Source organism: Furipterus horrens, unplaced genomic scaffold (genome assembly GCF_987537825.1).
Source record: "Furipterus horrens unplaced genomic scaffold, mFurHor1.1.pri manual_scaffold_3, whole genome shotgun sequence".
In the NCBI taxonomy this organism is placed as follows: domain Eukaryota; kingdom Metazoa; phylum Chordata; class Mammalia; order Chiroptera; family Furipteridae; genus Furipterus; species Furipterus horrens.
In genome coordinates this window covers 18,269,109-18,296,986 of record NW_028327173.1, presented here as the reverse complement: position 1 = coordinate 18,296,986, position 27,878 = coordinate 18,269,109, and the positions used below count along the sequence as shown (strand labels likewise).

The 27,878-nt window shown below is 40.9% G+C and overlaps 1 protein-coding gene and 1 non-coding gene across 8 annotated transcripts; one reads left to right on the top strand and one right to left on the bottom strand.

The window, feature by feature from the left end:
* Positions 1–273: 273 nt before the first annotated feature.
* Positions 274–27,242, bottom strand: GMEB1 (glucocorticoid modulatory element binding protein 1). Of its 7 annotated transcripts, none has more exons than XM_090268937.1 (10): positions 27,161–27,242; positions 19,539–19,693; positions 14,135–14,247; positions 13,254–13,378; positions 12,266–12,369; positions 10,447–10,604; positions 8,708–8,839; positions 7,603–7,740; positions 6,999–7,121; positions 274–3,460 (listed from the first exon to the last, which is right to left on the bottom strand). In XM_090268937.1, exons 2-10 carry the CDS (start codon positions 19,664–19,666, stop codon positions 2,760–2,762), a joined length of 1,722 nt encoding a protein of 573 aa, XP_090125063.1. In that variant the 5' UTR covers positions 19,667–19,693; positions 27,161–27,242; the 3' UTR covers positions 274–2,759. The 7 variants fall into 7 exon arrangements, with proteins under 7 accessions (XP_090125063.1, XP_090125062.1, XP_090125068.1 ...); XM_090268936.1 differs by having other exon boundaries at positions 19,539–19,696; positions 27,161–27,229; XM_090268942.1 differs by having other exon boundaries at positions 14,135–14,217; positions 19,539–19,696; positions 27,161–27,229.
* LOC150014488 (small nucleolar RNA SNORA69) lies at positions 11,897–12,030 on the top strand. The gene has a single exon (XR_016510392.1). It is a non-coding gene; the product is annotated as a small nucleolar RNA SNORA69 (small nucleolar RNA).
* Positions 27,243–27,878: the final 636 nt, after the last annotated feature.

Here is a 27,878-nt window from a genome sequence, read left to right as displayed (position 1 = left end):
CACTGTATTTATTCCAATATGATGATCTGTTTCAGTATCTCACTAGAAGAGGGCTTAATCTTTTTGTGCCTTCAGTAGTCTACTGAAACCTATGGACCAATTCTCAGAATAAGGCTTTCCAGTGCATAGAATAAAATACATAGGATTACAAAGGAAACCACTTATATTGAAATATAAATTCCAGACAGCCTCTAGAGTAAGAACTTTTTGAGTGCAGGGATTGTGTTTTCACCTCTGTACTGCCAGTGCCTAGCACAAAGCCTGGCACATAGATCATACTTAGAAATGTTTATTGAATAAATGAACAGAAAGATAGGTGGCTACTGCCAAGTCAGCCTGAAGAATGATTCACTGCAAATGCTTGTGCACAGACGAATGGCTTGCATATGTCTCACCCCATCTGAGATCATCTAGACCACACATGTAAGGGAACCACCCCCCCAACTCAACAATGGGTGCCACAGCATCTAGCAATAATGACAGGCTATTGGAAAACCAGGAAAACAATGAAGCTTGTGTATTTCCACCAGCTGGAATATCCAGAAAGTAAAAGTAAACAGCCTCTGTCCTTAGGAGGAGATCTCTTGACTTTGGAAGCATGATGCTCATACTACATTAAAACAACAGCTCTGGTGGAGGGAAGAAAGGAACCTGAGCTAGCATGTAGGTACTCTCCTCCTCTGTTCTGAATTGGGCCTCTTGTCTCTGGGAAAGAGAAAAGTGTCCCTAAACACCACATTAGGAATGATATGCCTTTCTAGCTTCAAGTAACTATTTTATTCTTAGACAGAAATATTGGCTTTGTTTATGTACCAACAGGAAACCTAAAGTAACAAGAAATAAAAGCCACTTTCCTCACTAAAGATATATAAAGGGCCAAAGGTTTGTTCTAAGCTGATCACTACATCTATTAAATATTTTGAAAAGAAAAATAAAACCCCAGACGATTTTAAAACAGAAAACCACAACTGTATGGGGTTCAGAAATCTCACCCTTAAGGCTTTTATGATCGACCCTCCTGAATTAGAGGGCTTCTCCAGCTATATACAGCCATCTGAGGGAAAGCAGAACTGTTTTCACTTGCTTGACAACAGGGTTTCCAACATCTGTTGGAAGAAACATGGCTTCAGGTGGGTGACTTCTTTAAAAAAAAAAAGGAAACTACAGGTCAAAGTTTTGCTTTTAATTTAAAAACAAAAAACAAAAAAACTCCCACTCCTAAGGTGTGTGCTTTCTTTTTGACCTATTCTTCCTTTAAACTGTCTGCAGTTTCCCTATGTTTTCCTAGTGCAGTAAACAATGAAACCAAAAGAAATAAAAACCAGGGTCCACTCTTGCCCCAAACACTGAAGATGGTCAAAGAGAAGGAATCACAGCACAGAAAATGGCCCAGCTCTAAATATATAAACAACATAAAGAAAGAAAATAAGATACACCCCACCCCACCCCAAAGACATTATTGTTGACATTCCTGGTATATTTCCTATAATATAATGTTTCAGACAATGCTTCTTTTCCAGGGAGTCCAGCTCGCTCAGGAGGAGACATCCACTTGGTGCCTCAGGACAGGCAGGGGGTATTGAGTCTTCCTGCCAGGCTATGGTTTTTTTGAGCTCAATCTCACAGAAACATCTGTGGTATAAATGAGTCTAAAAGGGGATGAAGCCAGGCACCTGTCACTGTTCTCCAAATCAGCCAAAAAGCTGAAAAGCATGGGATCCAGGAGAGAGATGCCATTAACAGTTGAGGGATGGAGGGTAGAACAAGAGGAAGCACCAAATGAGTGGCTGCTTTTGGTTCCAAAGCCAAATAAGGGCCCCACCAAAAAGGGCAGCTGGTCTGGATGAGGAACTCCCCTACTCCTGGAGTCATGCAATAAAAATGATGGCCTTGGAGGCCCAACTGCCAAAACACCCACAGTCCAAGAGCAATTTACACCACATCACACAGTTCGCAAACGAACGGACTGATCCTAGTTTAGAAAGGTAAGTGCTTTGACAAAGTTGGGGGCAAGGTGTGCTTGAATCCCAAAGCACAGCTGTGACACCTCTGGATTTGTATTTATCCTGATGCTACTTGCTCCATGGCAATGTACCCTTCCACTTATCGGTGGCCTCTCCTCAAAATAGCACCCATAGTGGTAACCCTCAGAGATATCAAGAGATAGCAGTTGCACTTCGGGAAATACGATAATTTCTTTGCCCCATCCTGGCCAAAGCACTTCCCTTTTTAAGCTGCTGCTCCAAGCAACAGAGTTCCCCTTCAAGCAGAGTTCAACTTCCTTTTGTTTCAGAGTTTTTCACTGGCCTCTGAAGGCCCATTCCAGGATACAAAATAAACTATCCTTCTGTATCCATGTGTGAGTGGGTTGCCTTCCAGTATCAGGTCTGTGTTCCAGAGTTTGGTCAATGCATCTTTACAAGAATAAAACCACACGCATACACAGGTAGACTAGCCTGGAAAGGGCTTTCAGGGTAGGGTTTCTGGTTATCTTGATGCCTCCCCCAAAAGAAGTAACTTTCTTGGTGTAAGAGGATGAGGACACTGAGTGACCTACTCTCAACTTCTGGAAGGCAGCTTGTTTTTGTCCATTTTTTCAATGAGAGGGTGGGAGGTACTCAACATTTTCAGTTACAGCAACAAGATTTTGTTTTTTTAAAAAAAGGACCCTATGTGGAAATGAGTGGGACAATGATAAAAGTAAACAAATACTTAAAATTTAAAACCAAAATGTTATCTCCTGGCCCCGATATCCCCAGTTAATCCTCTAAGACCACAATTTCCACATTGTGAACTTGATGCTGATGTTCTTCCATCTCAGCCACAACTTTCTCCTCAGTCCTCAGCTCTGTCTCCAAAATGACTGCTTTGCCTTCAGTATCCTCAGCCTCTGGGTCTGGGGCTGGGTCAATCTCAATGATGGTCTGCCCATCCTCTGAGGTGCTCTCAACAGCCTGGATTGCAGAGGTCAGGCCAGACTCCATGGCCACCAACTCCACAGGGCTCACCATGGTGGTCATATTGCCCAGGGTACTCCCATCCTGCATGGCAGTAGAGCTTAGCAGTGCCAAGCTAGATGAAGGGTGGATGGTCACTGTGTCTGGTGAGCTGCTCTTGGCAGAGGAGACCACTGTGGCATAGCGGAAGAGCTGAGGGCCAGAAGGCAGTGTGTGGACAGTCACAGGACTGGAGCCCTGGCTGAGGGTGGCCACTGGAATATTGCCCATGGAAAATGACTGACCCACTGGGGTGATGGTGATAGGTGAGATGACTGTGAACTGAGGCTGCTGGACAGGAGGAGAAGGGCTCAGGACGGTGGTGGAGGCCGGCCGCTGGAGCCGGGGCCTTTTTGGAGGCTTAGGAGTGCTCACAGGCATCAATACCACATTTTGAACAGTCTGGGATTTCAGCCTTTGATCCTGAGCTTGCTTCTTCTGCTCTTCCAATTGGCGTTCTAAGTCTATGGGAAAAAAAAAGAAAAGAAAGACTGTGTGGAGGGAACTATAATCTTGGGAACAGTAAAACAGGAAGGAGGAGACCTGGGGCCTTGTTCCAGTCTTGCCACGATATAGTCTCAGGAAAGTCACTTCATTGTTTTTCAGAAGAAACTAGACCAAATGATTTTTTTTTAAGTCCTCACCTGAGGACATGCTCACTGATCTTAGAGAGAGGGGAACAGAGGGAGAGAAAGAGAAAGAGAGGGAGAGAAATATCTATGTGTGAGAGAAACATTTATCTCATATGCGCCCCAACCAAGACCGAATCTGCAACCTAGGCATATGCCCTGACCAGGAATCAAACCTGCAGCCCTTTGATTTATGGGACCAACCAACTGAGTCACACCAGCCAGGAATTTTTGAAAAGTTAAATCAGGGACTATTATAAATGCCCAATGTTGGTGAGTTCAAACTGGTGAGATAGTTCGGTATAATCTTCTTGGAAATTTGAAAATAACTCATAGAAATCCATTTAAAAAATTATCAATACTATTTAACGTCAAGCTTAGTCCTGGGAAGTAGTTTAAAAAGACATAAGAGAAAAAGTTAGACCCTGGCTGGTAGCTCAGTTGATTAGAGCATTGTCCCCATATGCCAGTCAGGGTACATATAAGAATCAACCAATGAATACATACATAAGTGGAACAACAAATTGATGTTTCTCTCTCCCTCTCCCCTTCCTCTTCCTCTGTTTCTCTCTCTCTCTCAATCTCTCTCAAATCAATTTTAAAAAAGGTATCAACCAATGAATGCACAAATAAGTGGAATAATAAACCGTTTTCTTTCTCTCTCATCTACTGCCCCGTCTCCCTCCCTCTCTCTCTCCCCCCTTTCTCTCTTTCTAAAATAAATAAATAAATAATTTAAAAAATTATATTCATAGAAGTCCAATGCCACAAAATAAGCTACTAAAGTTTGAAATTTTAAATGTTTAACCCTGGCTGGTGTGGCTTGGTGGGTTGAGTATTGGTCTGTGAACTGAGAGGTTGCTGGTTCGGTTCCCAGTCAGGGCACATGCCTGGGTTGTAGACCAGGTCCCCAGCTGGAGACATGTGAGAGGCAACCAACTGATGTGTCTCTCACAAACTGATGCTCCTCTCCTTCCCTCTTCCTCTTTCTAAAAATAAATAAATAAATAAACTAAAAAAAAAAAAGAAAAGTTAAATGTCTAGGTAGGAGAATGTCTAGATGAAGTACTATCTAGAAACTTAGAAAAATATTATGTCATAGTAAAAAATCAGAAAAACAAAACTTTATGTATACTATGATTAAAACTATCTAAAAAATAACATGAACAAGGAACCAGAAGCCTACCATCCTAACAAAAACTATTTATCAGATGGTGTAAAGTTTCAAGGTAAAAGATAGTACTGGATTAGGAATAAGAAGACAGAGTTCTACTTTGGGCTTCACCTTTGTGGCCCTAGGCAAATAATTTATTCTCTCTGTCCCTCTACTGGGTTATCAATAAAATAGGTATAATAGCCTATAACAATATTCTTAGGAGGATCAAATGGCAAAGGCTATCTCTGATAGTACTTAGTAAACTGAGTTTAAAATATAAACTGGGTATAAAAAATAAATAAATAAATAAAATATAAACTGGGTATAAAAATAACTTTAAAACAACTTAAACTGTTCTTCTCTTACCAAATATCTTTCTTTCCTTTGGGCTTTATGACTGACTATAAAACGTTCTATTGGGATGGCCAAAAAGTTCATTTGTTTTTTTCCATAAGATGGCTCTAGTAGCACTTAGTTGTCTTTAACTTCATTCAAAACAATTTTGTTAGACTATTGTAAACAGCTGTCATATCGGTATGTATGAAAAAAAACTTATCAAAATTAGTGAATTTTTGTGTAGCCATTTTAATACTGAAGATGGAAGAAAATACACAACATTTTCGGCATATTAGGCTTTATTATTTCAAGAAAAGTGAAAACACAACTGAAACACACAAAAAGATTTGTGCAGTGTATGGAGAAGGTGCTGTGACTGATTAAACGTGTCAAAAGTGGTTTGTGAAGTTTCGTACTGGAGACAATGCTCTTTGGACAATGCTCCATGGTGCGGTAGACCAGTTGAAGTTGATAGTCATCTAATTGAAACATTAATTGCTGGCATACTCACACTATCCAAATCAATACAGTTATCAGTGAAAATGAAAAACATGTCTTTTATTTTATGGAAAAAATCATACGGACTTTTTGGCCAACCCAATACATCATTCATATGCTGATGACCATCCATACCTCTGACCTGTTTTGAATCCTTTGCCTGCTTTACCTCCTTCAAAAGCCTCTCCTGATTCTTTACAGATATAAGTGATAACTCCCTTTGTTCTTCCATCATACCTGCTATGTGCCTGTCACAAAACTGATCACTTTTTGCACTTACTGTATTTCTATGTTTGCCTGCCCTTGAGTTCCTTGAAGGCCCTCAATATTCAACACCGTAATTCTAAAACCTAGTTTGGAGACCAGCACCAAGTAGTTGATGAAAAGAGTTCAATTATCCCTGTGCTCATAATTTATTACCACAAATAATGGAGAATATGCTAAATGCATATCTGTCAAAAGATTCAGTAGTCGTCGTCGGCAGCCGTCCGTCTCGAGAGACGATGGTGTAGCTTCTTAAGAGTATCTGCACCGCCGAGAATGGCTGTGCAGTCTGACTCGGGAGTGACACGGTATCTGTCTCCTCCCGTGTTGAATCGACATCTTGCGATGACGCTGGAGTGTCCTCTCCAGTGAAGCTGAAGCTACAGAGCCTGGGCAGGGTGATATGGAGGGTCTGCTGTTGCCCATGCAGCAGACCCCCCCTCTCTTCGCAGCTGAAGGGTCCAAGGGAAAGACGGAGTCAATACAGCTTGGTTTCAGGTGCGCCGCAGGAGTTGCCGGTGTTGACTACAACGTCAAACCGCCTTAGGGACTCCGGCTCCGGATTTTCTGTCGGGGTTTACTCCCTTAGCCTTTCCCCTGAAGAGGTATGCCACAAGGCAGCGGAGGTTTTTTGGAGTCAGAGTTTTCCTTCTCTGATGTGCCCTGGCTGGAAGATCGAACCAGCGACACTTAGCTCGCAGGCCGACGCTCAATCCACTGAGCCAAACCAGCCAGGACTCAAAGATTCAGTAGTAATAATGTGAAAAAGACAAAGGCCAATTTGTTTTTTCAGCCGTCAGTATTTCTGGATTAATGGAGCATTCTAGCAGACATCCTAATTCTCCAAAAGATATAGAAGGACTACTGTGATAATGGCTTCTTTCTATTTTCCCTGGTGCCTCATCTGTTTCCCACCTGGGGCTTTGTATAAGGAAAAAGCCAAATATGATACTATGTGAATTGAAAGAAAGAAAAAGAAAGAGAAAGAGAGGGAATTGGGGTGTGGGGGGGAAAGAAGAAAAGAAAGAAGCGAGCCAGTTCCAACAGAATTCAACAAAGAAATGGCAAGACTTGATAATATTAGTACATCATCTAAGAAGAGGCATAAATTATACACACCTGTCAGAGTATAGAGAAACTGCTCTTCTCCCTGCTCTATTTGGCTCCTTCTGTTGTCCAAAACCTTCTTAACTGTGTCCATCAGGCCAAATGTATGTGCCACATTGTTGAGAACAGCAGCATCTATTTAAAACAAAAGACATGTCTGTCGAGTTAAAACATAAAGGTTCCATCAACTCCTTGTTGTGCTACATATAAATATGGAACAATTAGAAAGTGATGGGACTATTCTAACTGCACTTAAAAATGATTTTAACAAAGATTGATCACATGTATAACTAATTTTGATTTAATTATTATAACTATATTAATATATTTTTTAAAATATATACTCATTCATATATGAGTGAGAGAGAATTACTTTCCTGGCACATTGATAAAGTCAAAAATTACCTGTAGAAAAATCATGACCAGACCTGAGTTGAAAACCCAGTTATAAACTTTGGACAAGTAACTTAACTTTTATGAGCCCTAGTTTACTAATCTGGAAAATGGGGATAATAATATATATCCCTCAGTGTTTTCATGAGGGTAACAGGATCTGCCTACCTACAGTTGCTAGTGTTTTATAAATGACTTGATATTGTTAGATTAATGCACTTACCTGTCACCTGGAAGGGAGCCTGGACGAGCCGCTGCTGAACCCCCCTGAGTAGCTCCTCTATTTCCTTCTGTATATTGCATACAACCTCTTCCATCAGCCCTACATCAGCTATTCCTTTCCAGAACATCAAAGTGTCCTCTGGTATAAGAGATAAGAGAAGGTAAACAAGGGGTGCTACATATACTTAGGCACATCAGTAAGTTCAAAATTATTTCAACTCAAAAGGATTCTTTGTTGGGCCATTTCTGGGAAGAGGGAAGAAGCTTTTGGAATATTAGCTGCCTCCCTAAGTTGGCAACTAATTATTTGGCCTCTTTAGCAAACCAGGGACTTGGAATAATTGCCTCAATTTGTCATGGCTCTGGCTATAAGGAACAGGTAGATACGTTCCTTTAATAAATATATTGAATTAAATATTAAATATTATTTAAATAATCTAAATTTAAAAGTAATGAAGATATTAAATTAAAGATATATTTTTAAAATAAAGATATACTCGCCCTTATCATATACTTAAAAAAAAAGTTAAACTGTTGAACAGGCAGTGTTATAAGCTCCCTGAAGTCAGAGACTACGTCTTTTCATTTACCTGTCTAGCATCTAGCAATAGTACCAACAAAAAATAGGCAGCAATAAATATTTTTTAAATGAATAAATGAATGGAGGATGATGTGAAGCCTCCCCTGGTCCCCTCTAAGTGAATCATCATTAATCACCATCTTCTGCACCACCTGCTACGTAATTTTTTCTTCTACCACCTTGTAGCTTGGTTTATCTAATAAATGTTACCAAACTTGGAGGCAGTATGAGGGGATGAAAAGCAGGGACTACAGAGTCAAACTCTAATTCAGCTCTAATACTTATAGGTTGTGTGACTGGTATTAGGCAAGATGCTGAACCTTTCTGAATCTCAATTTCTTCGTGTGTAAAATGTGACTTTACAGGGCTGTTGCGTGGATTAAAGTAAGAGGTTTACAGCTATAATGAATATTAATATACACGACAAAACCCAGCAAACGTAATTAAGAGCTCTTTTGTGTCCATAATTATAATAGTGATAAGGTCACATAATCCTGCAAGATGTCTGAGCCCCAGAGAAAAGTACCTGAAATTTCCTCTGAGTCTTTCTTCACTCCCTCCTCTGTGGCCATGGTGACAGCAGCAGTGAGAGCTGAGTTCCATTCCAGCCCTGCTTCTTCCATGCTCTCTTCTGAGATGGCAATCTGTGTGATGTTACCTAAAAGCAATCCATTAGAGGTAAGGCTAGTGAATTTTATGAAAAAGTCATAGCTATCCTCTGTCTCATATTCACAGCCAAAGAGACCCTGTTATTTTATTTAACATTCTGGCTTTTTCCTGAAGATCCCTATATCAAAAACTAGAATCCTAGGAAAGCCAGGGTGAACATTGGATTTTCTAAAGAAAACCTGCCTTGCAGAAGAAAATGTTTTCTTCTTACTCTGAATAGAAAGTGCAAGGTAACTTATAAAATCGCAAAAGAGCAATCTGCTTTCTGAGCAGGTATGTTTTTGAAAGAGACTAAAGGTGGGCATAACTGCCAGGCTGCCTGGCCCCAGATTCAGTGAGGATGAGAAGGACCAGAAATAATTTAAGAGAAAAGTATGGTACTTAGCCAAGAGGCCTACTAAATACAGGCTTATTTGATACTAACCATCTAGACTATCTGAAGATGCTATAACTTATTTATCAGCCTATATAAGAGAAAGCAAGAGATATAAGACCCAAAAAAATCAGATAAGGAGACCACAGATAGCAGATTCACAAAGGAGAAAACTTTTGCTGTCAATTGTAAACAAAGAGAATTGAAACTGTTTGAGACAGAAATCAAGACAAGTGTGAACTCTACAAGCTGGAGGATATCAATAATCAAGCAAAGATGTAATATCAATATGAGTAATCAATTAAGTAAAGGAATTTTAGCCAAATAGAAAGTTAAGTAATTTCACAGCATTTTTCTCTTTTCAAGTGAAAGAATCATATCAACAAAAATTCAAACTGCCACATATATTATACTTTCCTGGAAGGAACTTAGGTTCCAAGAGATTTGGCTTCTACTCACCCAGTCATTACTCACAGAATATTAGGTATGACCCAAAGAAACCTTAAGAAGCATTTTGAAAGCACAGTGCTTCCCTTGTATCCTTTAGTATTCTTGCTACTCTGTCAGGCATATTTATAAGTTTTCTGGAAGTAGTGACACATATTCTATCTAAGAATCTTAGCTGTACTAAGTTTCCAGCTGGACTAACTGAATCCTTAATAATCTCACATGGCTGTATCTTAACAATACTGAACTTAAGTGTCTGCCCATCCTGTCTCATTTGTGAGGAAGCCTCAGCTTGGCTATCTGGAACCCTTCCAGGCATAGTTCTTTGATCCTTATAGCAGAGTCCCCAGAGTCCAACTCAGCCAAAAATAAATTGTCTTTGATATATCTCAGTTTATCAATTAAAAACCATTCACCATTCTAATCCAACTTCCTGATTTGACCACTAGTAGAGCAAAGGATTTTCAAAACAATCTAATTTCAAAAATATAACAAGTGATACCCTACCAAGATAACTGAATAAGCATTATAAGTACTAAACTACCTGTCTAATGTTTACCATGCATTGCAAGAAAGATATAAGGAAGGTGGCCAATAGGAATCGTTTGAGAGAAAACAAGATCTGTTTCTAAAGCATGGAATCGCACCCATGGTTACTATATCTTTCAGGAACATCAACACTCATAAGAATTGAAATTAAGAAATACAAAGGCGAAATGAAGGGAAGGTGCTACTGAAAAACACGATGGGTTTTCAGGTGGTTTCCTACCCCCTACCATCGGCCGAAGTGGGTGTCTGCACCACACTTGTCTGCTGTCCTGGCACTGGAGCTCTTGCACTGCTGATAAGAAGATCAAACTTGGTGCTTCTGCAGGTATTGGAGCAAACCTTGTCATGTTGGTAAAAATCAATCTGTCCAGAGTCCATCATTTTCCTGCACAAAGGGAGACAAGAAGTACCAGTTCAGCCTGCACTTCATCTAGAGGGAACTAGGCCTCAGGGACAAATAGAGACAAGTTGCTGAGTCTACCCTGTAGATTAGTGAAACCTAATAGTATTAAGTCATTAGGTTGCAAAAATTCTAATTGAGACTATAAAATTTTCATTGGTCCTGCCCACATTTACAAGTACTCCTCTTCCCTTCTTAGTCTACTCATTAATTCTCTCTCTCTCTTTTTTAAAGATTTTATTTATTTGTTTTTAGAGAGACAGGAAGGGAGGGAGAAAGGGAGAAAAACATTGATGAATGAGAGAAACATCAATTGGTTGCCTCTCCCACACCAACAACCTTTCATTTCACAGGCCAGCACAGCACTCAGTCCACTGAACCGCACCAGCCAGGGCATGAATACTCTCTTTTATATCCCGTTACTACTAAGCTTTAGTTATATACTCCTGACAATAGCTTAGTTTCCCCACAGAATCTCACTGAAACCAAACCCAAAAGGAGGAATAAAAAACCTACCTCATATCCCAGAACAACTGAGAAATGCTACAAAGGAATTAGAATTTTGTGATGGGATTCTGATTTGTTAGTATTCCTAGACCAGCAAGATCTGTTGTCACTTTTGGAGACATAAAACTTCAACATGTTACTTTCCTTAAAAAATAATTGAGCCCTGGTTGGTGTGGCTCAGTGGATTGAGCACTGGCCTGTGAACCAAAAGGTTATGGGTTCGATTCCCAGTCAGGGCACATGCCTGGATTGCGGGTTTGGTCCCTGATTGGGGTATGTATATACAAAAGGCAACCCACCAATGTTTCTCTCTCACATCCATGTTTTTCTCCCTCACTTTCTCCTTCCCTTTCCCTCTAAAAAAAAAAAAGTAAAAAAAAAAATTATCAATAGGTGAGTGCTCAAGGAATGAGCACTAATGTTAATCAACTAATGTTAATTTTCAGAGGGAAAAAATTACAATAGTAAACTTGTTCCATAAAAAGAGGGAGTTAGGGACATATGTTCTGAATTTTATTTCTGTGCTATAGTGATGGCAGGATTGTATTTACTGTGTGTCATTAGTACTTAGTAAAAGCACCCTTCTCCTTTTACCAGATTATCCCAGGGTTTGTCAGTCAGCCTACACTTCTCTGTGGCTATCATGCTTCCTCAGCACCAGACTTAGTTCTGCCTATGCTTGGTGATCTCAAGCAGGACTGTCATCTACTCGAGTATCTCTGCCTGGAGAGAATCCTACCCAATATCCTAACATCAGAAAAATTTGCCTAAAAGCAGGTTGCAATTACAGTGCTTCATTTTGTGGAAGTACTGCCATTATCCTGCTGAAAGAAAATCTTGTGTTGATCACTTTTTATTTTGCCTTCATGAGGGTGAAAATCATGATGGACTGAAAAGGACAAAAAAAAAAGAAAAAAAGAAAAATTTGCCTAGATGCTGGGAAGAGTGAAGTTAATTCACTCTTAGAGTTTTTTAAAGAAAAAGTTAATGAAGGTCAGTAATACATGGATTTCTTAAGCTAATCCTTCAGACAGAATAAAAATTTCAGATTTAAGAGAAAAGACTGAATTCTCTGTGTTCTACCATGATTAAGTGCCCCAAAGTCAGTTGAAAGGTATGTTCTTAGTATTAGAGCTCACCTAAGCATAATACCGCCCAAACGAATGGCTCTCTTCCAGTCCTTTAGGGTGGATTTGCCAGCCAGATGAACAAAATGCTTGGGGCTGATCAACTGATCATTGAACTAAAGTAAAAAGAAAAGTCCAAAATAATCCAATGTCAACTTAAGCAGGCCAGAAAAAAACAAAGAGATAACACTACTTGTTACGTACAAAAAAATACCCAGATGACATCTTAAATCATAGCCTTGTATATTATCTAGCCTCTTGACCTATTGTGCCAGAGAAGATGATCCTTCTCTGAGCACAGTACCCTATCCTGGTACAAAGCTACAGATGATATGGGGAAAATCAAAGATCAATATACTAATTAGCATTTAAAATCCATTTATGCTCTGAATCAGGTGGTTGGATCCAATGTTACAAAGGTTATTTAAATAAACTAAACTAATCTGTTCAGCCTTAATGATAAGATTCAGGATGTGGTAGAAGGAATAAGTACAGTAAGAACCAATAGCACTGTAGAGCATCAAAACTTTATAAGCTTTAATGATTCTAGGATGATGTCACTGATGGTGACTACTATCTATGGATGTGGCTGTGACTAACAAGGGAACATATATGATTATTTGTACTTTAATATATGAGGTTCTGAAATATTGAATAACTTGCTCAAGGTTACCCACCTAATCAGTAATAGACAGGGACTCCATTCATTCATTCAACAAATATTTATTGATAAATACACCAAGTACCATTCTAAGTGCTGGAGATACATTGGTGAACAAGACGGACAGGTTCTTAGCTCTCATTGAACTTGTGTTCTGGTGGGACTTGAATCCAGGTCAGTTTCACTCCTAAATTGTTTTTTTCTACTATGATGCAATTAGGACTATAGCCACAAAATTAAAAATATTGATACATGGAAGAAAGAGAAGAGGCACTGAAACCATGCCCTTTGAAAACAAGGAGCCCCAAATAGGTTCCAGCGAGGAGAAAAGGCAATTACCTTGACACACTTCACATTTATTCCTGGACATACAAACTTCTTCCAGAGAAGAATGGCTTTGCTCTCCCCACAAGTTATGGGGTAAGCAATTTCCATATCATCATTTGCTTCTATAGTGCTTGCATCTGAAAATGAAAAAAAAAAAAAAAACACCAGTTATTTATCGAACACTCTTCCCCAAAGCTTAATTCAAAATCTTTAGTCTCCTGGTTCCTCTCAAGGGCTAACAGTTTACACTGGCTGGTATTGTTTAGAAATCCTCTAGAAGAAGTCAGGCACGACAGCTCTCTTGCTGAACTCCCACTACGCACCAGACACCGTGCTTTATGTTTTGATGTGCTTAATCTTATTTCATTCTTGCAACAGTCCTAGGAAGCAGTGATTATTTTCTATGTTTTACATGTTGTATGTGAGACCCCAAAAGGTAAAGTGACTTTCCCAAGGACACACAGCTAAGTGGGAAAGTAGGCTTCAAACTCAGGTTTCTGTAATTTCAAAGTTTCTTTCCACTGACTGTCTTCCAGTGAACACCTCATTGGTCTTCATCAATAATCGACCTTGAGGCTCCAATTTTTTTGTGGGATTTTTATAGATAAAAAAATTTGAAAAATCGACCTTGAGAATAATCGACCTTGAGGCTCCAATTTTTTTGTGGAATTTTTATAGATAAAAAACTTTTTCAACAACCCTAGCAAACTGATGTTAAACAATCAACTGAGAGCCCTGGCACCTTAGTCAGTGGTGTCTCTAAATATGCTACCATCAAACTGATGGCTGCGGCATTGATAGGGCACACTAAGTAGGGTGAAAAAAACACAAAGGCAAGAAATCCCAACTAAGGAAGCTAAAGTCAAATGTTCTAGAACAACAAAAAGACTTACCAATCCCTTCTTCAATTTTGTGTATTGTGTGCGTTTCTACTGCCACAACTGCCGTGTTGTTCTCGGACCCAGCTTCATAAATCCTGTTGTAAAAGTGTCCATCGATAAACAAACTATATAAATCATGAAAAAATTAATATTCACAGCAGGGGGTTAAGAAATTCCTTTTAATCTATCTCAAAAGGAATAAAATAAATATACTTCACAACTGTATGTTAGTGCTTTGACTAGTTCCCCATTATTTGTAAACTCCAAGCTTCCTAAAACTACTTAGCAGACACTACCATGGTAATGAATTAACAACTTTCCTCACCTCAAGGCAAAGTTCCTCTTGCTACTGTATTTTACATCAGACTTCTTCCTCCATAACTTTAAAAGCTCATAACATAAAGTATTGCTTCAAGTATAAGATTAAGTCATATTATAGAATTATCTTAACAAGACTAAAAAGTAATACTGCTGGAAAATTCAAGACAAGATGCAATTGTTGACCAGAGAAGTTGATGACCCTTGTTGGAATTTAGATGCTAAAGCACTTCTAAGCAATTTAGCATGTTTTTATTTTTTACTTTTTAATCCTCACCCATGGATATGCTCATTTTAGAAAAAGAGGGAGAAAGAGTGAGTGAGAGAGAGAGAGAGAGAGAGAGGGAGAGAGAGAAACCATCCATGTGAAAGAGAAACAACAATTGGCCGCCTTCCACATACACCCTGACCAGGGACTGAACCTGCAACCCAGGTATGTGCCTTGAGTGGGAATCAAACCTGCAACCCTTTGGGTGTATGGGACAACACCCCAACCAACTAAGCTACCCAGCCACGGCAAGCACTTTAGTATTTAAAAAAAATTTTTTTTTTAATTTATTGACTCTAGAGAGAGAGAGGAAAGGAAGAGAGAGAGAGAAAGAGAGAGAGAGAGAGAGAGAGAGAGAGAGAGAGAGAGAGAGAGAGAGAGAGAGAGAGAGAGAGAGACATCAATGTGAGAGAAACATTAATCAGCTGCCTCCCATAAGTACCCCAACCGGGGATTGAACCCACAACCCAAGCATGTGCCCTGACAAGGAATTGAACCCGCAGTCCTTCAGTTTACGGAATGATGCTCCAACCAACTGAGCCACACCAGCCAGAGCTTTAGTATTTTTTTAAATCTTTTATACAAATTTTTCAGTTACAGTTGACATACATTATGATATAGCATTATTTTTGTTTTTTTTTAAAGTATATTTTATTGATTATGTTGCTACAGTAATTCCATTTCTTTCCCCTTTGCTCCACTCTGCCCAGTAACCCCCTTCCCTCCAGCAATCCCACCCCCCTTATTTCATGTCCATGGGTCTGGCGTATAAGTTCTTTGGCTTCACCCTTTCCTATATTATTCTTAACATGCCCCTGTCTATTTTGTACCAACCAATTATGCTTTTTAGTCCCTGCACCATTTCCCTATTTCTCCCCCTCCCCTCTCTCAGCTGATAACCCTCCAAATGATCCCCATACCTATGATTCAGTTCCTATTCTGGTTTGCTTAGTTGGATTTTGTTCTTATTTTTTAGATTCAGTTGTTGATAGTTGTGAGTTTGTTGTCATTTTAGTGTTCATAGTTTTGATCTTCTTTTCATAAGTAAGTCACTCTGCCATTTCACATAATAATGGCTTGGTGATGATGAGCTCCTTTAGCTTCACCTTGTCTGGGAAGCAATTCATCTGCCCTTCCATTCCAAATGATAGCTTTTCTGGATTGAGTAATCTTGGTTGTATGTTGCTTTTCATCACATTGAATACTGCTTACCTGTCCCTTCCTGCCTGCAAAGTGTCCTCTGAGAAATAAGCTGATAGTCCTATAGGCAGCCCCCTGTAGGCAACTCTCCACCTCTCTTGCTGCCCACAGGCCTCTGTCTTTATCTTTCATCTTTGGCATCTCAGTCATGATGCGTCCTGGTGTGGTCTCCTCTGGGTCCAGCTCACCCAGGCCCCTGTGCTTCCTGGACCTTTATGTCCATCTCTTCACAAAATTTGGGAAGTTTTCCTAATTTTTTTTCAATTCTTGCTTCCTCATTCTGCACTAGCTGACTGTTTTTTTCTTCCTTATGTTCCAAATCATCAATTTGAACCCCTGTTTCCTTCCCTTCACCATTGGTTTTGTGCGGATTTTCCTGTTTCATTTAGCATAGCCTTCACATCTTCTCTTATGCGTTTGCCGTACTCAAACATATCTGTCAAGCCTGTGAGCATCTTTATCACCAGTGTTTTGAATTCTGCATCTGTTAGGCTGGCTATCTCCTTGTCACAAAACAGACATATCTATTTATTGCACATATGATATAGCATTTTTTAAGGCTATAACCAAACCTTTGACATGAGCAGAGCCTACTAAAAAGTTACGTGATAGACTATGCCCAAAGTAGCTAGCAGTAACTAGAGGTACCACTTAGGGAAAGTGCCTTTCTAAAATGTTTCTACCTTCTAAGAAATGGGCTCAGATAACCCAACATGATAGATACAGTGATGTCCTTTAATTCCTATAGTAAGCCTCATGTGTAGATTACTGCATCTTATTTGACAGTGCTACCTGAATAATCTCCTTTGCATCAGTGAGTGTCCACCCCCATAGTAACACCTCTAGCACAGACCTCCCTTTTGAATTTCACACCATGACAGTTAACTGCTTAATGAATAAAGATATCTGGATGCCCCATAGGACTTTGTCCAATTCATTATGTCTAAAATAATGACATATTTTAGACATATGTCTTTCTTATCTCCCTTTCTTACATCCCAAACTGTTCTTCTTACCTTTCTTACCTCCCAAACTACTCTTCTTCCTATACTCCCCATCCTTGTTGATGGCACTGCCCAAAACACTGAGGCCAAAGAAGCCTGGGAATTACAATAGACCCCCAACCTTGGTGTATTGAGATGATGCTTGAACTGTGTGTTACATGGCCAGGGCCTATTTCTTGCCTTTTGGATACAATCTTTACCAATATAGTCCCAACAATTCATACATGTTCTTTGATTATTTCGTTCCTTCATATTTGAACCTGAAGCCAATTAGGCTACTTGTCACTGAGGCTCAAGACTGATACCTGATGATTTCCATCTTTGTCTCAAGTGTATTAAACTTATGAGACCCAGCCCTGGCCGGTAGCTAAGTTGGTTAGAGTGTCATCCTAATATGCCAAAGTTGCAGTTTAGATCCCTGATCAGGGCACATACAAGAATCAACCAACAGCCTGGCTGGTGTGGCTGAGTGTATTGAGTGCCAGCCTGTGAACCAAAAGGTCGCCAGTTCGATTCCCAGTCAGGGAGAACGCCTGGGTTGTAAGTCAGGTCTCCAGCTGGGGGTGTGTGAGAGGCAACTGATGAATGCTTCTCTCCCTGTCTCCCTTGGTTCCTCTCTAAAAATAAATAAATAAAATCTTTAAAAAACAAGAATCAAACAATAAATGCATAAAAAATGGAACAAATTAATGTCTCTCTCTCTCCTCCCCCTCTCTCTAAAAATAAATAAATAAAATAAAATAAACTTATGAGACCTGTACTTCACTAGTATCAGAGTTTTTGTTCCTCATGCATTTTTATAAAATGAGGCTAAAGTGCAATAAAATATTAAAATAATTAAAAACAATTAGAGAAATCAACTGAGCACCAACTGGCAGGCATCTCAAAATGTAGTACCTCAAAATGTTCATTCACGAGCTCATATACTAAATTCAGTGTAAACAGTGAATTAGAGAGTCAATATATGTTGTATAAACATGCCTATCTCTGATCAAGCAATGAGAGGTTTCCAGAAAAGGCAATATCATTTGGAAAATAAGAGACAGGCAAAGCAAAACAAAAACAGGTGGAACTAAATATCCAAAAGAATTCATTCTCTAAGCAACCGAGAAGCGTTTTCTCTCTTTGCTAGGGATAAGACAAGGGACAATCGGTGCACTTTTTTAAAAAATTTTTATAATTTATTTGAGCCAAATTGACAACATTCTGGGGAGCAAGATCTCAAAAGCTCCCTGGAGCACTTTGGAAAGATAGAATATATGACTCAATAAGAAAAATTAAGCTGGCAACAACTGAAGGACCTACTCTTTAATTCTTCTTCATGTACCCAAGGGTAACAGCTACAAGTATGTGTGTGTATAACACACGAAATTCCCACACAAGTGAATTTGGAAAAGCATGTAAAATCTTTTGCTGCCAATAAAAATTTAATTCACTCTATCAACTCTAGTCTGGATTTATCATATATCACCTTTCTCTTATAGATTAGAACATTTCTTCATGCTTAACAATATTCAGAAATGCCAGCAAACTATGGTTATATTTTTAAAACTAAAAAGTCCTTATCTTACAAATACATACTAATGTCTGGGATTTGCTTCAAAAAAATTCAGGAGTAGGTGGATGTAGAGATGAAATAAGATTGGCCATGTGTTGATAATTTTTGAAGGTGGGTGATGGATATTTACATTATAATATTTTATTTTTGCACAAATTTGAAATTTTCTATATTAAAATGTTTTTTAAATTACCAAGAAAAATTGACTGTGTTTTTCCAGAAGTGTTTAGACAAGGTACATTATTTAATAAATTGCAACTGGATTATACGTTTGCCCAAGAACATTTCTAATCATATGAAGATTCTTTCATACATTCCCCAACGATAAAATAACTACCCCTCCTTTCTCTTTGTAGATGCAATTCTTACTTAACCTTCAAGACCACAGACCATTTTTTAAAACTTATCTCTTTTTTCAAATTCATAGTGGTCCCCTGAATTGAAAGCACTTCCTAACCATGTCATTCAGCACTTGTTAGATTTTGCCATGTAAGTGATCTCTTTATATATATATATATGTGTATATATACATATATATATATATATTCAGTTTACACAGCTAGACTGTTAGTTCTGTGATAGTGGGAACCATGTGCTATATTTCTTCCAACACCTTTATAATACATTGTATAATAGTAGGTAGTTAATATACATTTTTTGATAGACTAATGTTGATAATTTGTCCACCCATGACAGTCCAGAGAGCTTCTTGTAGGAATACTTTTATAGTTACCTTGACTAATTTCCTCTAACTACACTGTCTTTTGGTAAACATGTACCAAGACCCTGTGCTAAACAGTGTGGAGAAATAAAATGAGAGAGCCATGTAAGTTACCCTCAAGAAGCTCACAGTGAAGAAGAGGGGGAGAGACAAAGAAATTGCTAATTGTTGTAATAAGTGTTGAAATGACAAATACAGCACTCAACACATTATTATAGAGATGAAAACTTGGCCAGCTCGGAGATTAATGTTGAATGTTCCATTGTGATAAGCAACCATAAGGTAATAATTTCCCCTCTTTTAAACCTCCCAAAATTTTCAGAATATTCAAATCTTTAGTCACTTACCCTTGTTGCACAGGCTGTAACTGCAAAATCACTTGGGTTTTAGTATCTTCAGGGTTCTCCCCTTCGTTTCCTTCAGTGGGTACCACAACCACATCCCCCACTGGGACACTCACTTCTGCATTAGCCATCTTTCACATGAAGTCAGATAGCTGAAGCTGCTGTCAGAAACAAGAAGCACCAGTAACTTCGTTTGGTTTGAAAAGATGGCAACCATAGAAAAAGAACACCAAGATAATAACTACTGAATCCAAGGGCACCCTGGAGATCATGGTCCTCTGAAAAGGATGGGAACGGGAGATGGAACTAACACAGGCTCTGATCGTTCCAGAAATGCCTCAGTACTCACTTGCTATTGTAGGTTTTCTTAGTATGAGTGATCCATCCAATGTTGTGCTATACCAGCCCTAAAAACCAGCTGTGCATGTTACTTCCCAACTCCAAGTTTAGTGACATCAGTCGCTAGCTTGAAATCAGTGATGCTGGGCCCTGACTGGTATGGCTCAGTGGATTGAGCACCAGCCTGCAAGCTGAAGGGCTGATGGTTCAATCCCCAGTCAGGGCACATGCCTAGGCTGTGGGCTGGGTCCTCAGTTGGGGGCATGTGAGGGGCAGCCGATGGGATGTTTCTCTCCCTCTTTCTCCCTCTCTTCTTCTCTCTCCCTTCCCCTCTCTTCTAAAAAATAAATAAAATCTTTTTTAAAAAATCAGTGATGCTGGGAGTATATACACCACAGAAATTGGCAAGCACTACAAATCAAGGAATTTTTTTCCCTAGAGAGCTGGTTTATAACATACCACTGGTTTCATCCCAAAGAGTAAGCTCCTAGAAAGTAGGAATCTATTTTCTCTGCAACTAGCCATTACATCTCATCAACTGCTGTCCTTTGTGAGTACTTAATAAGTATCTGCTGACTAACTGAACTCAGCTGACTGGGAAGAAAAAGGTGACTTGCACTGTGTAGTTGTTTAATAAATACTGAATCCAACTGTATGACCTCTAGAACTTCTTAATACCTTTCTGCCTCAGTCTGAATGGATAAAAATGACCTCATCTGACCTCTCCCTTGCAGAGCTGTTGAGGAAACCAGCGTCCAGCATCACATGCTCCTCAACTCTAAAGTAACTCAGAGCATTGTCTCAGTCTTGATGAAAACTCAGAGGGCCACAGGATATTCTGCAGGGTTAGTCTTCACAGTTGAAAAGGAAGGACAGTCACTGAAGAGAGTAAAAATAAGAGCACTATATTTACTTAGATATGTATGTGAAAATGACTAGGCCTATGCTGAACAGATTCAAGTCTGAATATGTAACCGGTAGTCAGATGACCGAAACTGTATCTCAGCTCTGCCACAGCACTCGTTTGCCTGTAAAACACACATTTAAGCATAGTGCTCAGCCTCCCTATTTGGCCCCAAATACTTTTCGAGTCTTCTCTGTAACTATAATGCCCCAAGAATCCTAAACTCCAACCACACCAACCACCCACTGTGTTATGAACATATAATATGTGCTTTCAGGTTTCCATACTTTGTTATTCCTTAAGCCAAAAACTCCTTTCTTTCTCATCTCCTTCCTTCAGGCTCAATTCAAAGCCCACTCTTCCACGTAGCCATTGCCAAACCATTTACCATTTTCTTTTCTGCGGTACCCCAATACTTGGTTTGTAGCTGTCCTCCAGTGTTTATCATACTGTATCCTGTATTACAGTTAATTGAACAAATATCTATCCTCATTACTACACTGTACTCTCTGTCAGGACAAATGGTGCTTATTCAAAAATCTTTTTGTCTGTCACAGACCTGCTCATCATAGGCACTGATGCAGGTTAGGTCAATCAATTTTTGTATTTGACCTACTTAAAATTCCTCTTATCTGACTTATACTTCTGGCCTTTATGATTTCTCACAAACTCTATACCTGAATTTTGTACCTTCTATATCCAGGTCTCTTAAAATAGAGTGTAGACACCTCAGACGGAACTCATGTTCCCTCTCAAACCTGCTACTGCTTCCTGCCTCAACAAATGGCACTAGCCTCCACCCATTCTAGCAAGCCAGAAATGAAGTTGGTTTTTTTTTTTTTAGATTTTGTTTTTATAGAGATGGTAAGGAAGGGAGAGAAGGACAGGAACATCAATGTGAGAAACATCAATTGGTTGCCTCTCGTATAAGCGCCACCCAGGGACCAAACCTGCAACTCAGGCATGTGCCCTGACCAGGAATCCAACAGGCAACCTCTCACTTTGGGATGATGCCCAACCAACGGAGCCACACCAGTCTATACAGAAGTTACTTTTGACTCCCTTCTTCTCTCTCTAAAGCCAATCAACTACCAAGTCCTATCCATTTTATCTCCTATATATCTCCCTTATTTTAAAGATTTGTATTTATTTATTTTTAGAGTACTTAATAAGTATCTTCTGACTAACTGAACTCAGCTGACTGGGAAGAAAAAGATGACTTGCACTGTGTAGTTGTTTAATAAATACTGAATCCAACTGTATGACCTCTAGAACTTCTTAATACCTTTCTGCCTCAGTCTGAATGGATAAAAATGACCTCATCTGATCTCTCCCTTGCAGAGCTGTTGAGGAAACCAGCGTCCAGCACCACATGCTCCTCAACTCTAAAGTAACTCAGAGCATTGTCTCAGTCTTGATGAAAACTCAGAGGGCCACAGGATATTCTGCAGGGTTAGTCTTCACAGTTGAAAAGAGAGGGGAAGGGAGGGAGAAAGAGAGGAAGAGAAACATTGATGTGTGAGATACATCTATCGGTTAGCTCTCACATGCCCCCAATTGGGACCTGGCCTACAACCCAGGCATGTGCCCTGACTGGGAATCCAACCAGTGACCTTTTGGTTTGCAGGCCAGCACTCAATCCACTGAGCCACAGCCACCAGGGTTATATGTCACATATGTCACTTTTAACCATCTCCCATTCTCCATCTGTGCTGCCACCACCATATTCTGAGTCACCACACTGTTACCTGGATTTTTCCAGGTGTGTCTCCTTAGCATCCTAAACTCTGGTCTTGCTCACCAATTCATTATCTACAGAGCAAAGTGATCTTAAGGCCACAAGCCATTTCCCTGTTTAAAAATCCTTCAGTGGATTCCCTTTGCTGTTAGAATAACATGCAAACACCTTAAAATGGCTTACAAAATCCTCCAAATCTGTCCCCTGCCCATCCCGCTACCCTCATTTCTCATAGTTCTTCCTCTCACAACGTGGGGTCCTATCATTGAATTTTTCCCAATTTCTCAAACATACCACATTTTCTCACCTGAGCCTTCACACTTGTTTCCTCTACCTGAAATTTTCTTTTTCTTCCTATTTGGCTAGTCACTGCTAAATTTGTGTGAGTTACTTAAAAGATCACTTCCTTGGGGAGGCTTTTGGTGACTTCCTTGACTAGATTTGAGTTTGTGCCATTGCTCCCTCAGTGCCTGCAGCACCCATAGTGTCAGCCTCTCCTCCCAGACAACATCCTGGGAAAGTAAGGACTGCTTTTCTTTTTCAACAGCTTCCCTGTGCCTAGCTTACTTCCCAGGACACAGGAGTATAATAGTTTTCAAATATCAGACTTCTATCTATCTAAAACTTTCTATGGGAATCTGGCACATAGAGGTATGTAATAAATTTTTGTGTAATGAATGATTCAACTTACTCTAAAAGACTTCTAGAATTTTCTACATTTCTAACTTAGGGGATATAAATTTGCTTAGGTAGCTAGGCTAAGCTGCCTGGCTTACTGCCCATAAGTATGGCTAGTTCAACAAATATTTACTAAGTTTCTACTCGATATCAGGCAGCATTAGGCTCCTTGGATATGAAAAGGGACAGTATCTGTTCTTAAAGAACTACAGAATGAGGCATGACATTGTCACATACTAGAGGGAAAAAGTAATTGCAAGATAAAACACACAATTCAAACTTCTGTAAATTAAAGGTTTAAGCTTAAAAAAGAAAAGAAGATAATCAATGGACTGGTTTGGCTGGTTTCTGGCAGTAGAACCAAAAAAATTAAGTCCTGAGTCCAGAAAACAGAAAAAGCCAAAAAGGGGTATGATGAAGCATATACATACCATCAAGTCCTTGAATATTCAATTGAACCAATAGTTATCTTCAAAGTTTAAACTATAGAAATGTAGGATAAATTAAAATAATCAAAGCTAAATTTGTGGGACACGTTTATTGTCAAGCACTATTGTTACTATTATATAATGAATTTAAAAGATGTAATAGCTGCCCTGACTTGTGTGGGCATCACCTGCAAACTGAAAGGTGACTGATTTGATTCCCAGTCAGGGCACATACCTGGGTTGTGGGCCAGGTCCCTGTTTAGGGGTTTGGGGGTTTGCAAGAGGCAACCTATCCATGTTTCTTTCACACATGGATGTTTCTCTCCCTCCCTTCCCCTTCTCTAAAAATAAATAAAATCTTTTAAAAGAGATAGAATACCTTAGCATGTATCAAACTTATGGAATTTATTATCCAAAAAAGGGGGTTTAAGTATTTAAAAATTAATAGTTTAGGTGAATTAATGGGTTAGAGAAGCAGACTTAGGAATGGTTCTAGTTTCAACCTTCTACTCTATGGTTGAGTCCTCTCTAGAACACTCTGAACAAGCAGCTAGCTAACAACTTGATTAATACTTTCCTCAATAGAAATTCATTTTATTCCTTACCCCTCCTACACCTTGGCACCCAAGAGGAATGTTCTGGTTGCTTTTTTAACTGAGAGTGTATCAAAGAGGATAATTATAATTATCCACAATATGTCTCTCAGTGTCAGAGACACAGGTCTGATTCAATCAACATGAAGAATGCCATGTTAACATTCTTTAGAGAGGCCAGTTTGGGTTGAATCTCCTACTACCCTAAGTACCGTATTCCTACTAAGTAACCCGAAACCACTTCTTCAGACTACACTGGCTAACTGCAAGGTCATCTGTTTGAGCTCAGTGTAAACTGAAAAGTGGCTCTGTTTATATCAACAAAAACTCCTGAGGCAAGAGAGTTAGTTGATCCTTTGGGTATTTTATGGAAAGGGCCTTCATTGTGGAATCACACAACATTCCTTGTAATTTTAGGGGGATAGCCATAAAAAATGTCAAATTTATATAAAAAGTTTAAATAATTTTGTAGTTTTCAGGGCCAAAAAAAAAAGACACCTTGAAAGCAAACTCATGACTGCTTACATAGACTATTGGAAAACTAAAGAAATGATATCTGACCTACTCTGGATTAAATTCACCTTTTGGTCCTAAAAACTAATGTTTAAAACATAGCAAAGTATAAGCGTGTCACATGATCACAGGGATAGGATAGTTGATAGCTGATAAGGAATAATAGAAACACCAGATATCCTGCCCCAGCCTGGTAACTCAGTTGGCTGGAGCATTGTCCCAATACATGAGGTTGTGGGGATGGTCAGAGCTCAGATGAGTCAACCAATGAATGCCTGAATAAGTGAAAGAAAAAAAAAGATGTTTCTCTCCCTACCTTCCTCTCTCACAAATAAATTTTTTAAAAAACCAAATATCCTGCCCTGGTTGGTGTGGCTCTGTGGATTGAGTGCCGACCTGGGAACCAAAAGGTCTCCAATTCAATTCCCAGTCAGGGCATGTGCCTGGGTTGTGAGCCAAGTTCCCAGCTGGGGGCATACGAGAGGCAACATAACGACGCCTCTCTCACACATCCATGTTTCTCTTCCTCTCTTTCTCCCTCCCTTCTCTCTAAAAATAAATAAATAAATATTTTTAAAAAAAGATATCCTGAAATTTTCTAACCCCAAAATGCATTTGTATATTGCACACTGTAATTTTTTAGACTGTGTAGTCTATTCTTAACAAATTTCCAAGTTAAAACTTGAGTCCAAAACGCCTTGATTTTTTTTCCTTTTTTATTCCTTCTCATGTATTTAGTAGGTGATCCAGAGTGCTACCAGATGTAATTGAAGCCAACACGAAGGCTACACAGGACCACTGCGAGGGAAGTAGCCAGAGCAAAGGAAGTTCAGGGTAAGTCACTATTGGAGATCATTAGGCAGAAGTTTGGGGAAACAATAGGATAAAAGCAGTCTTTGAAGAATCATCCTCCTCGAACCTAGGGGCCTTCTGCTTAGGACAAGACCAAAACAGTGCCCAAATTAACACAAGGAAGTTGTGTGGAAGTAAGCTATTGGATATATTTGTTGAAGTAAATATAAGTGGTTAAAGAAATACTCATCAAGTCAGTAGACACTAAATACACATAAGTGATAAAAGGCTAACAAATTAGGGGATTGTCCAAACATTTAATGAAGAAATCCCCCCAAAAGCACTTTAGTAACCATCAGCAGACCCAAGAGGTGTGGGGAGGGGAGAACCCCTCTGTGAAGACTAGAATTATCTTCCAGGTTAAGGAAAAAGAGACCCCAGTCAAAGCCCCTTTTGTATCTGCTACATCATCTTGAGAGGGTAATTCAGGCTTCCCTGGGTCAAGGTTTGACGCCCCTTAATCTGGTGGGTTACTCCCCAGGACGCCTCAGGTCCTATTCTGCCCTCGTCTAGCCCCTCAATCAGAAGACACCTGGTCAACTCCCCCTGCTACTTCCAGAGTCAGGGTAAGTAATCTGAGCTGCTTCCCCTCAAATATCTTCTCTCAGGTCCTCGGACACTTGGGTTTCCCCACGCTGATACACGAGATTACCTCCCTCTCTACCTTTATGTCAGGAAGTATTCACAATTTCTCATTTCCTCACAGATTTGGACCTCTCTTACAACTTCAGGAGCCCCTGAGGTGTGTTCCCACCGCCCCCTCATCTATGGGAAGGCAGGGGCCTGCTTGCTTTCCTTGGAGATTTTCTTCCTTGTCCCCTGCTCCCACCACCCAGCCCTGTCACCACGCCTTTGGAAAAGCTCCTGCCTCTTTTCCCTGGACTGAATGACAGAGGCCTCTAACGCACCCCTCAGGTGAAGCCTGGACCCTCCTTTCCTCAGCAGAACCCACTCTGCCCTTGCTCTCCCGCCAAGGCTCCGAGGGTCTCCTCCCAGGTCGGCATCCAGGCTTCCCTCACCTTTCGCCCCCTCCCGTACCGCCCGCCCAACCCAGCACGACCCAGGCCTCGCCCCGGCTCTTCATCGAAGGGCCTGGTGCTACCCAGACCCCGTCTCTGGGGATACCCCAGGATCCCTGGACCCTCGCCAGGGTCCTGGACGCCCGGGCCTCCTCAGTCCGGAATCGCTCCTGCCCCTCCTGGTCCCTCGGCCGAGGACTTCCGGGCCCCTCGATCCGGGGGCGCCGGGGGCCCCCAGTGCCTGGCTCGCTGGCCCCCGCCGCCCTCGGCCGGGGGCCGAGGCCGAGTGGCGCGGCCGGCCGCGCTGGGGGCGGCCCGGCTGCTCGGGCGGACCCAGCGGCAGCGTCCCCCCACCCCCCCGCGGCGCCGCGACGTCCGCTCGCTCCCCGGCGGCGGCGGCGGCACGCACAGGGCGTGGGGAGGCGCCCGCGGAGGCAGCAGCCCCCCGCCCCCTGTGCGCCCGCCCGCCCTCGCCGGCCGCCGCGCGGCCCCCGCGCCCGCCCCCCCGCCCCCACCCCACCCCGCGCCCGCGCCCGCGCGCCCACCCCTCCCCCTCCTCACCGTCTCCGTCGGGCGGGCGGGCGGCGAGCGGCCAGGGCGGGCGGGCGACAGAGCATGCGCAGAGGCCGCCACGGCTGGTACCGCCACCGCCGCCGCCAGGCCGGACTTCAACACTTCCGGCCGCCGCTGCTGGCGAGCTGGCGCCTTAAAGGGGACGCGTCCTTATTGCCGACCCCGCGGAGGATGAACTTCAGCCGGAAGGATTTGAGTGAACCTTTAGCCGAGCAGAGGGTCTTCTGCTCTGGGATGTTAGTGTTGGGAAGGATGCTAGGGATCGTAATAACTCTTCTCCCTTTATTTCATGGATGAGGAAATGAAGCCTTAATTAAAGAATCACATCATCCACAATCGGGGGCAAAGGCAGGTCTCTCGCCTCCTCTGGAGGACTCTGCCCCCTTTAAATTCCAAATCCTGTTTTCTAAAGCTTGCATTTTATTAGACCTCCAGAAGTCATGAGCCAACTATCAATTTGGAATCAGATCTGGTGGAGTATAGAGCAGTAGCTGGTCACGAGTCCGTGAGCGAGCTGCTTACATTCTCTGACCCGTGCATGTTTGCTAAGCTTTCCTGGTCATGAGGTTCTAGGTTCAAGTGTTAACTTCTTTGTGGGAGTTATTTAACAGCTCTAAACCTTTATTTCACGTCAGGCGTAAGGCTGTGAGTTTTAAAAGAGATGATACGTGAAAAGTGATCAGGAAAACGGGGGCCAGTAATAGTA

Excerpts from the sequence above, each read along its gene's own strand:
- GMEB1 (XM_090268937.1), bottom strand. The coding sequence starts at position 19,666 with ATGGCTAATGCAGAAGTGAGTGTCCCAGTGGGGGATGTGGTTGTGGTA. Across the intron at positions 14,248-19,538 it reads TTACAGCCTGTGCAACAAGG|TTTGTTTATCGATGGACACT; the intron begins GTAAGTGACTAA and ends TGATTTATATAG. Across the intron at positions 10,605-12,265 it reads TTGGGCGGTATTATGCTTAG|GAAAATGATGGACTCTGGAC; the intron begins GTGAGCTCTAAT and ends CCCTTTGTGCAG.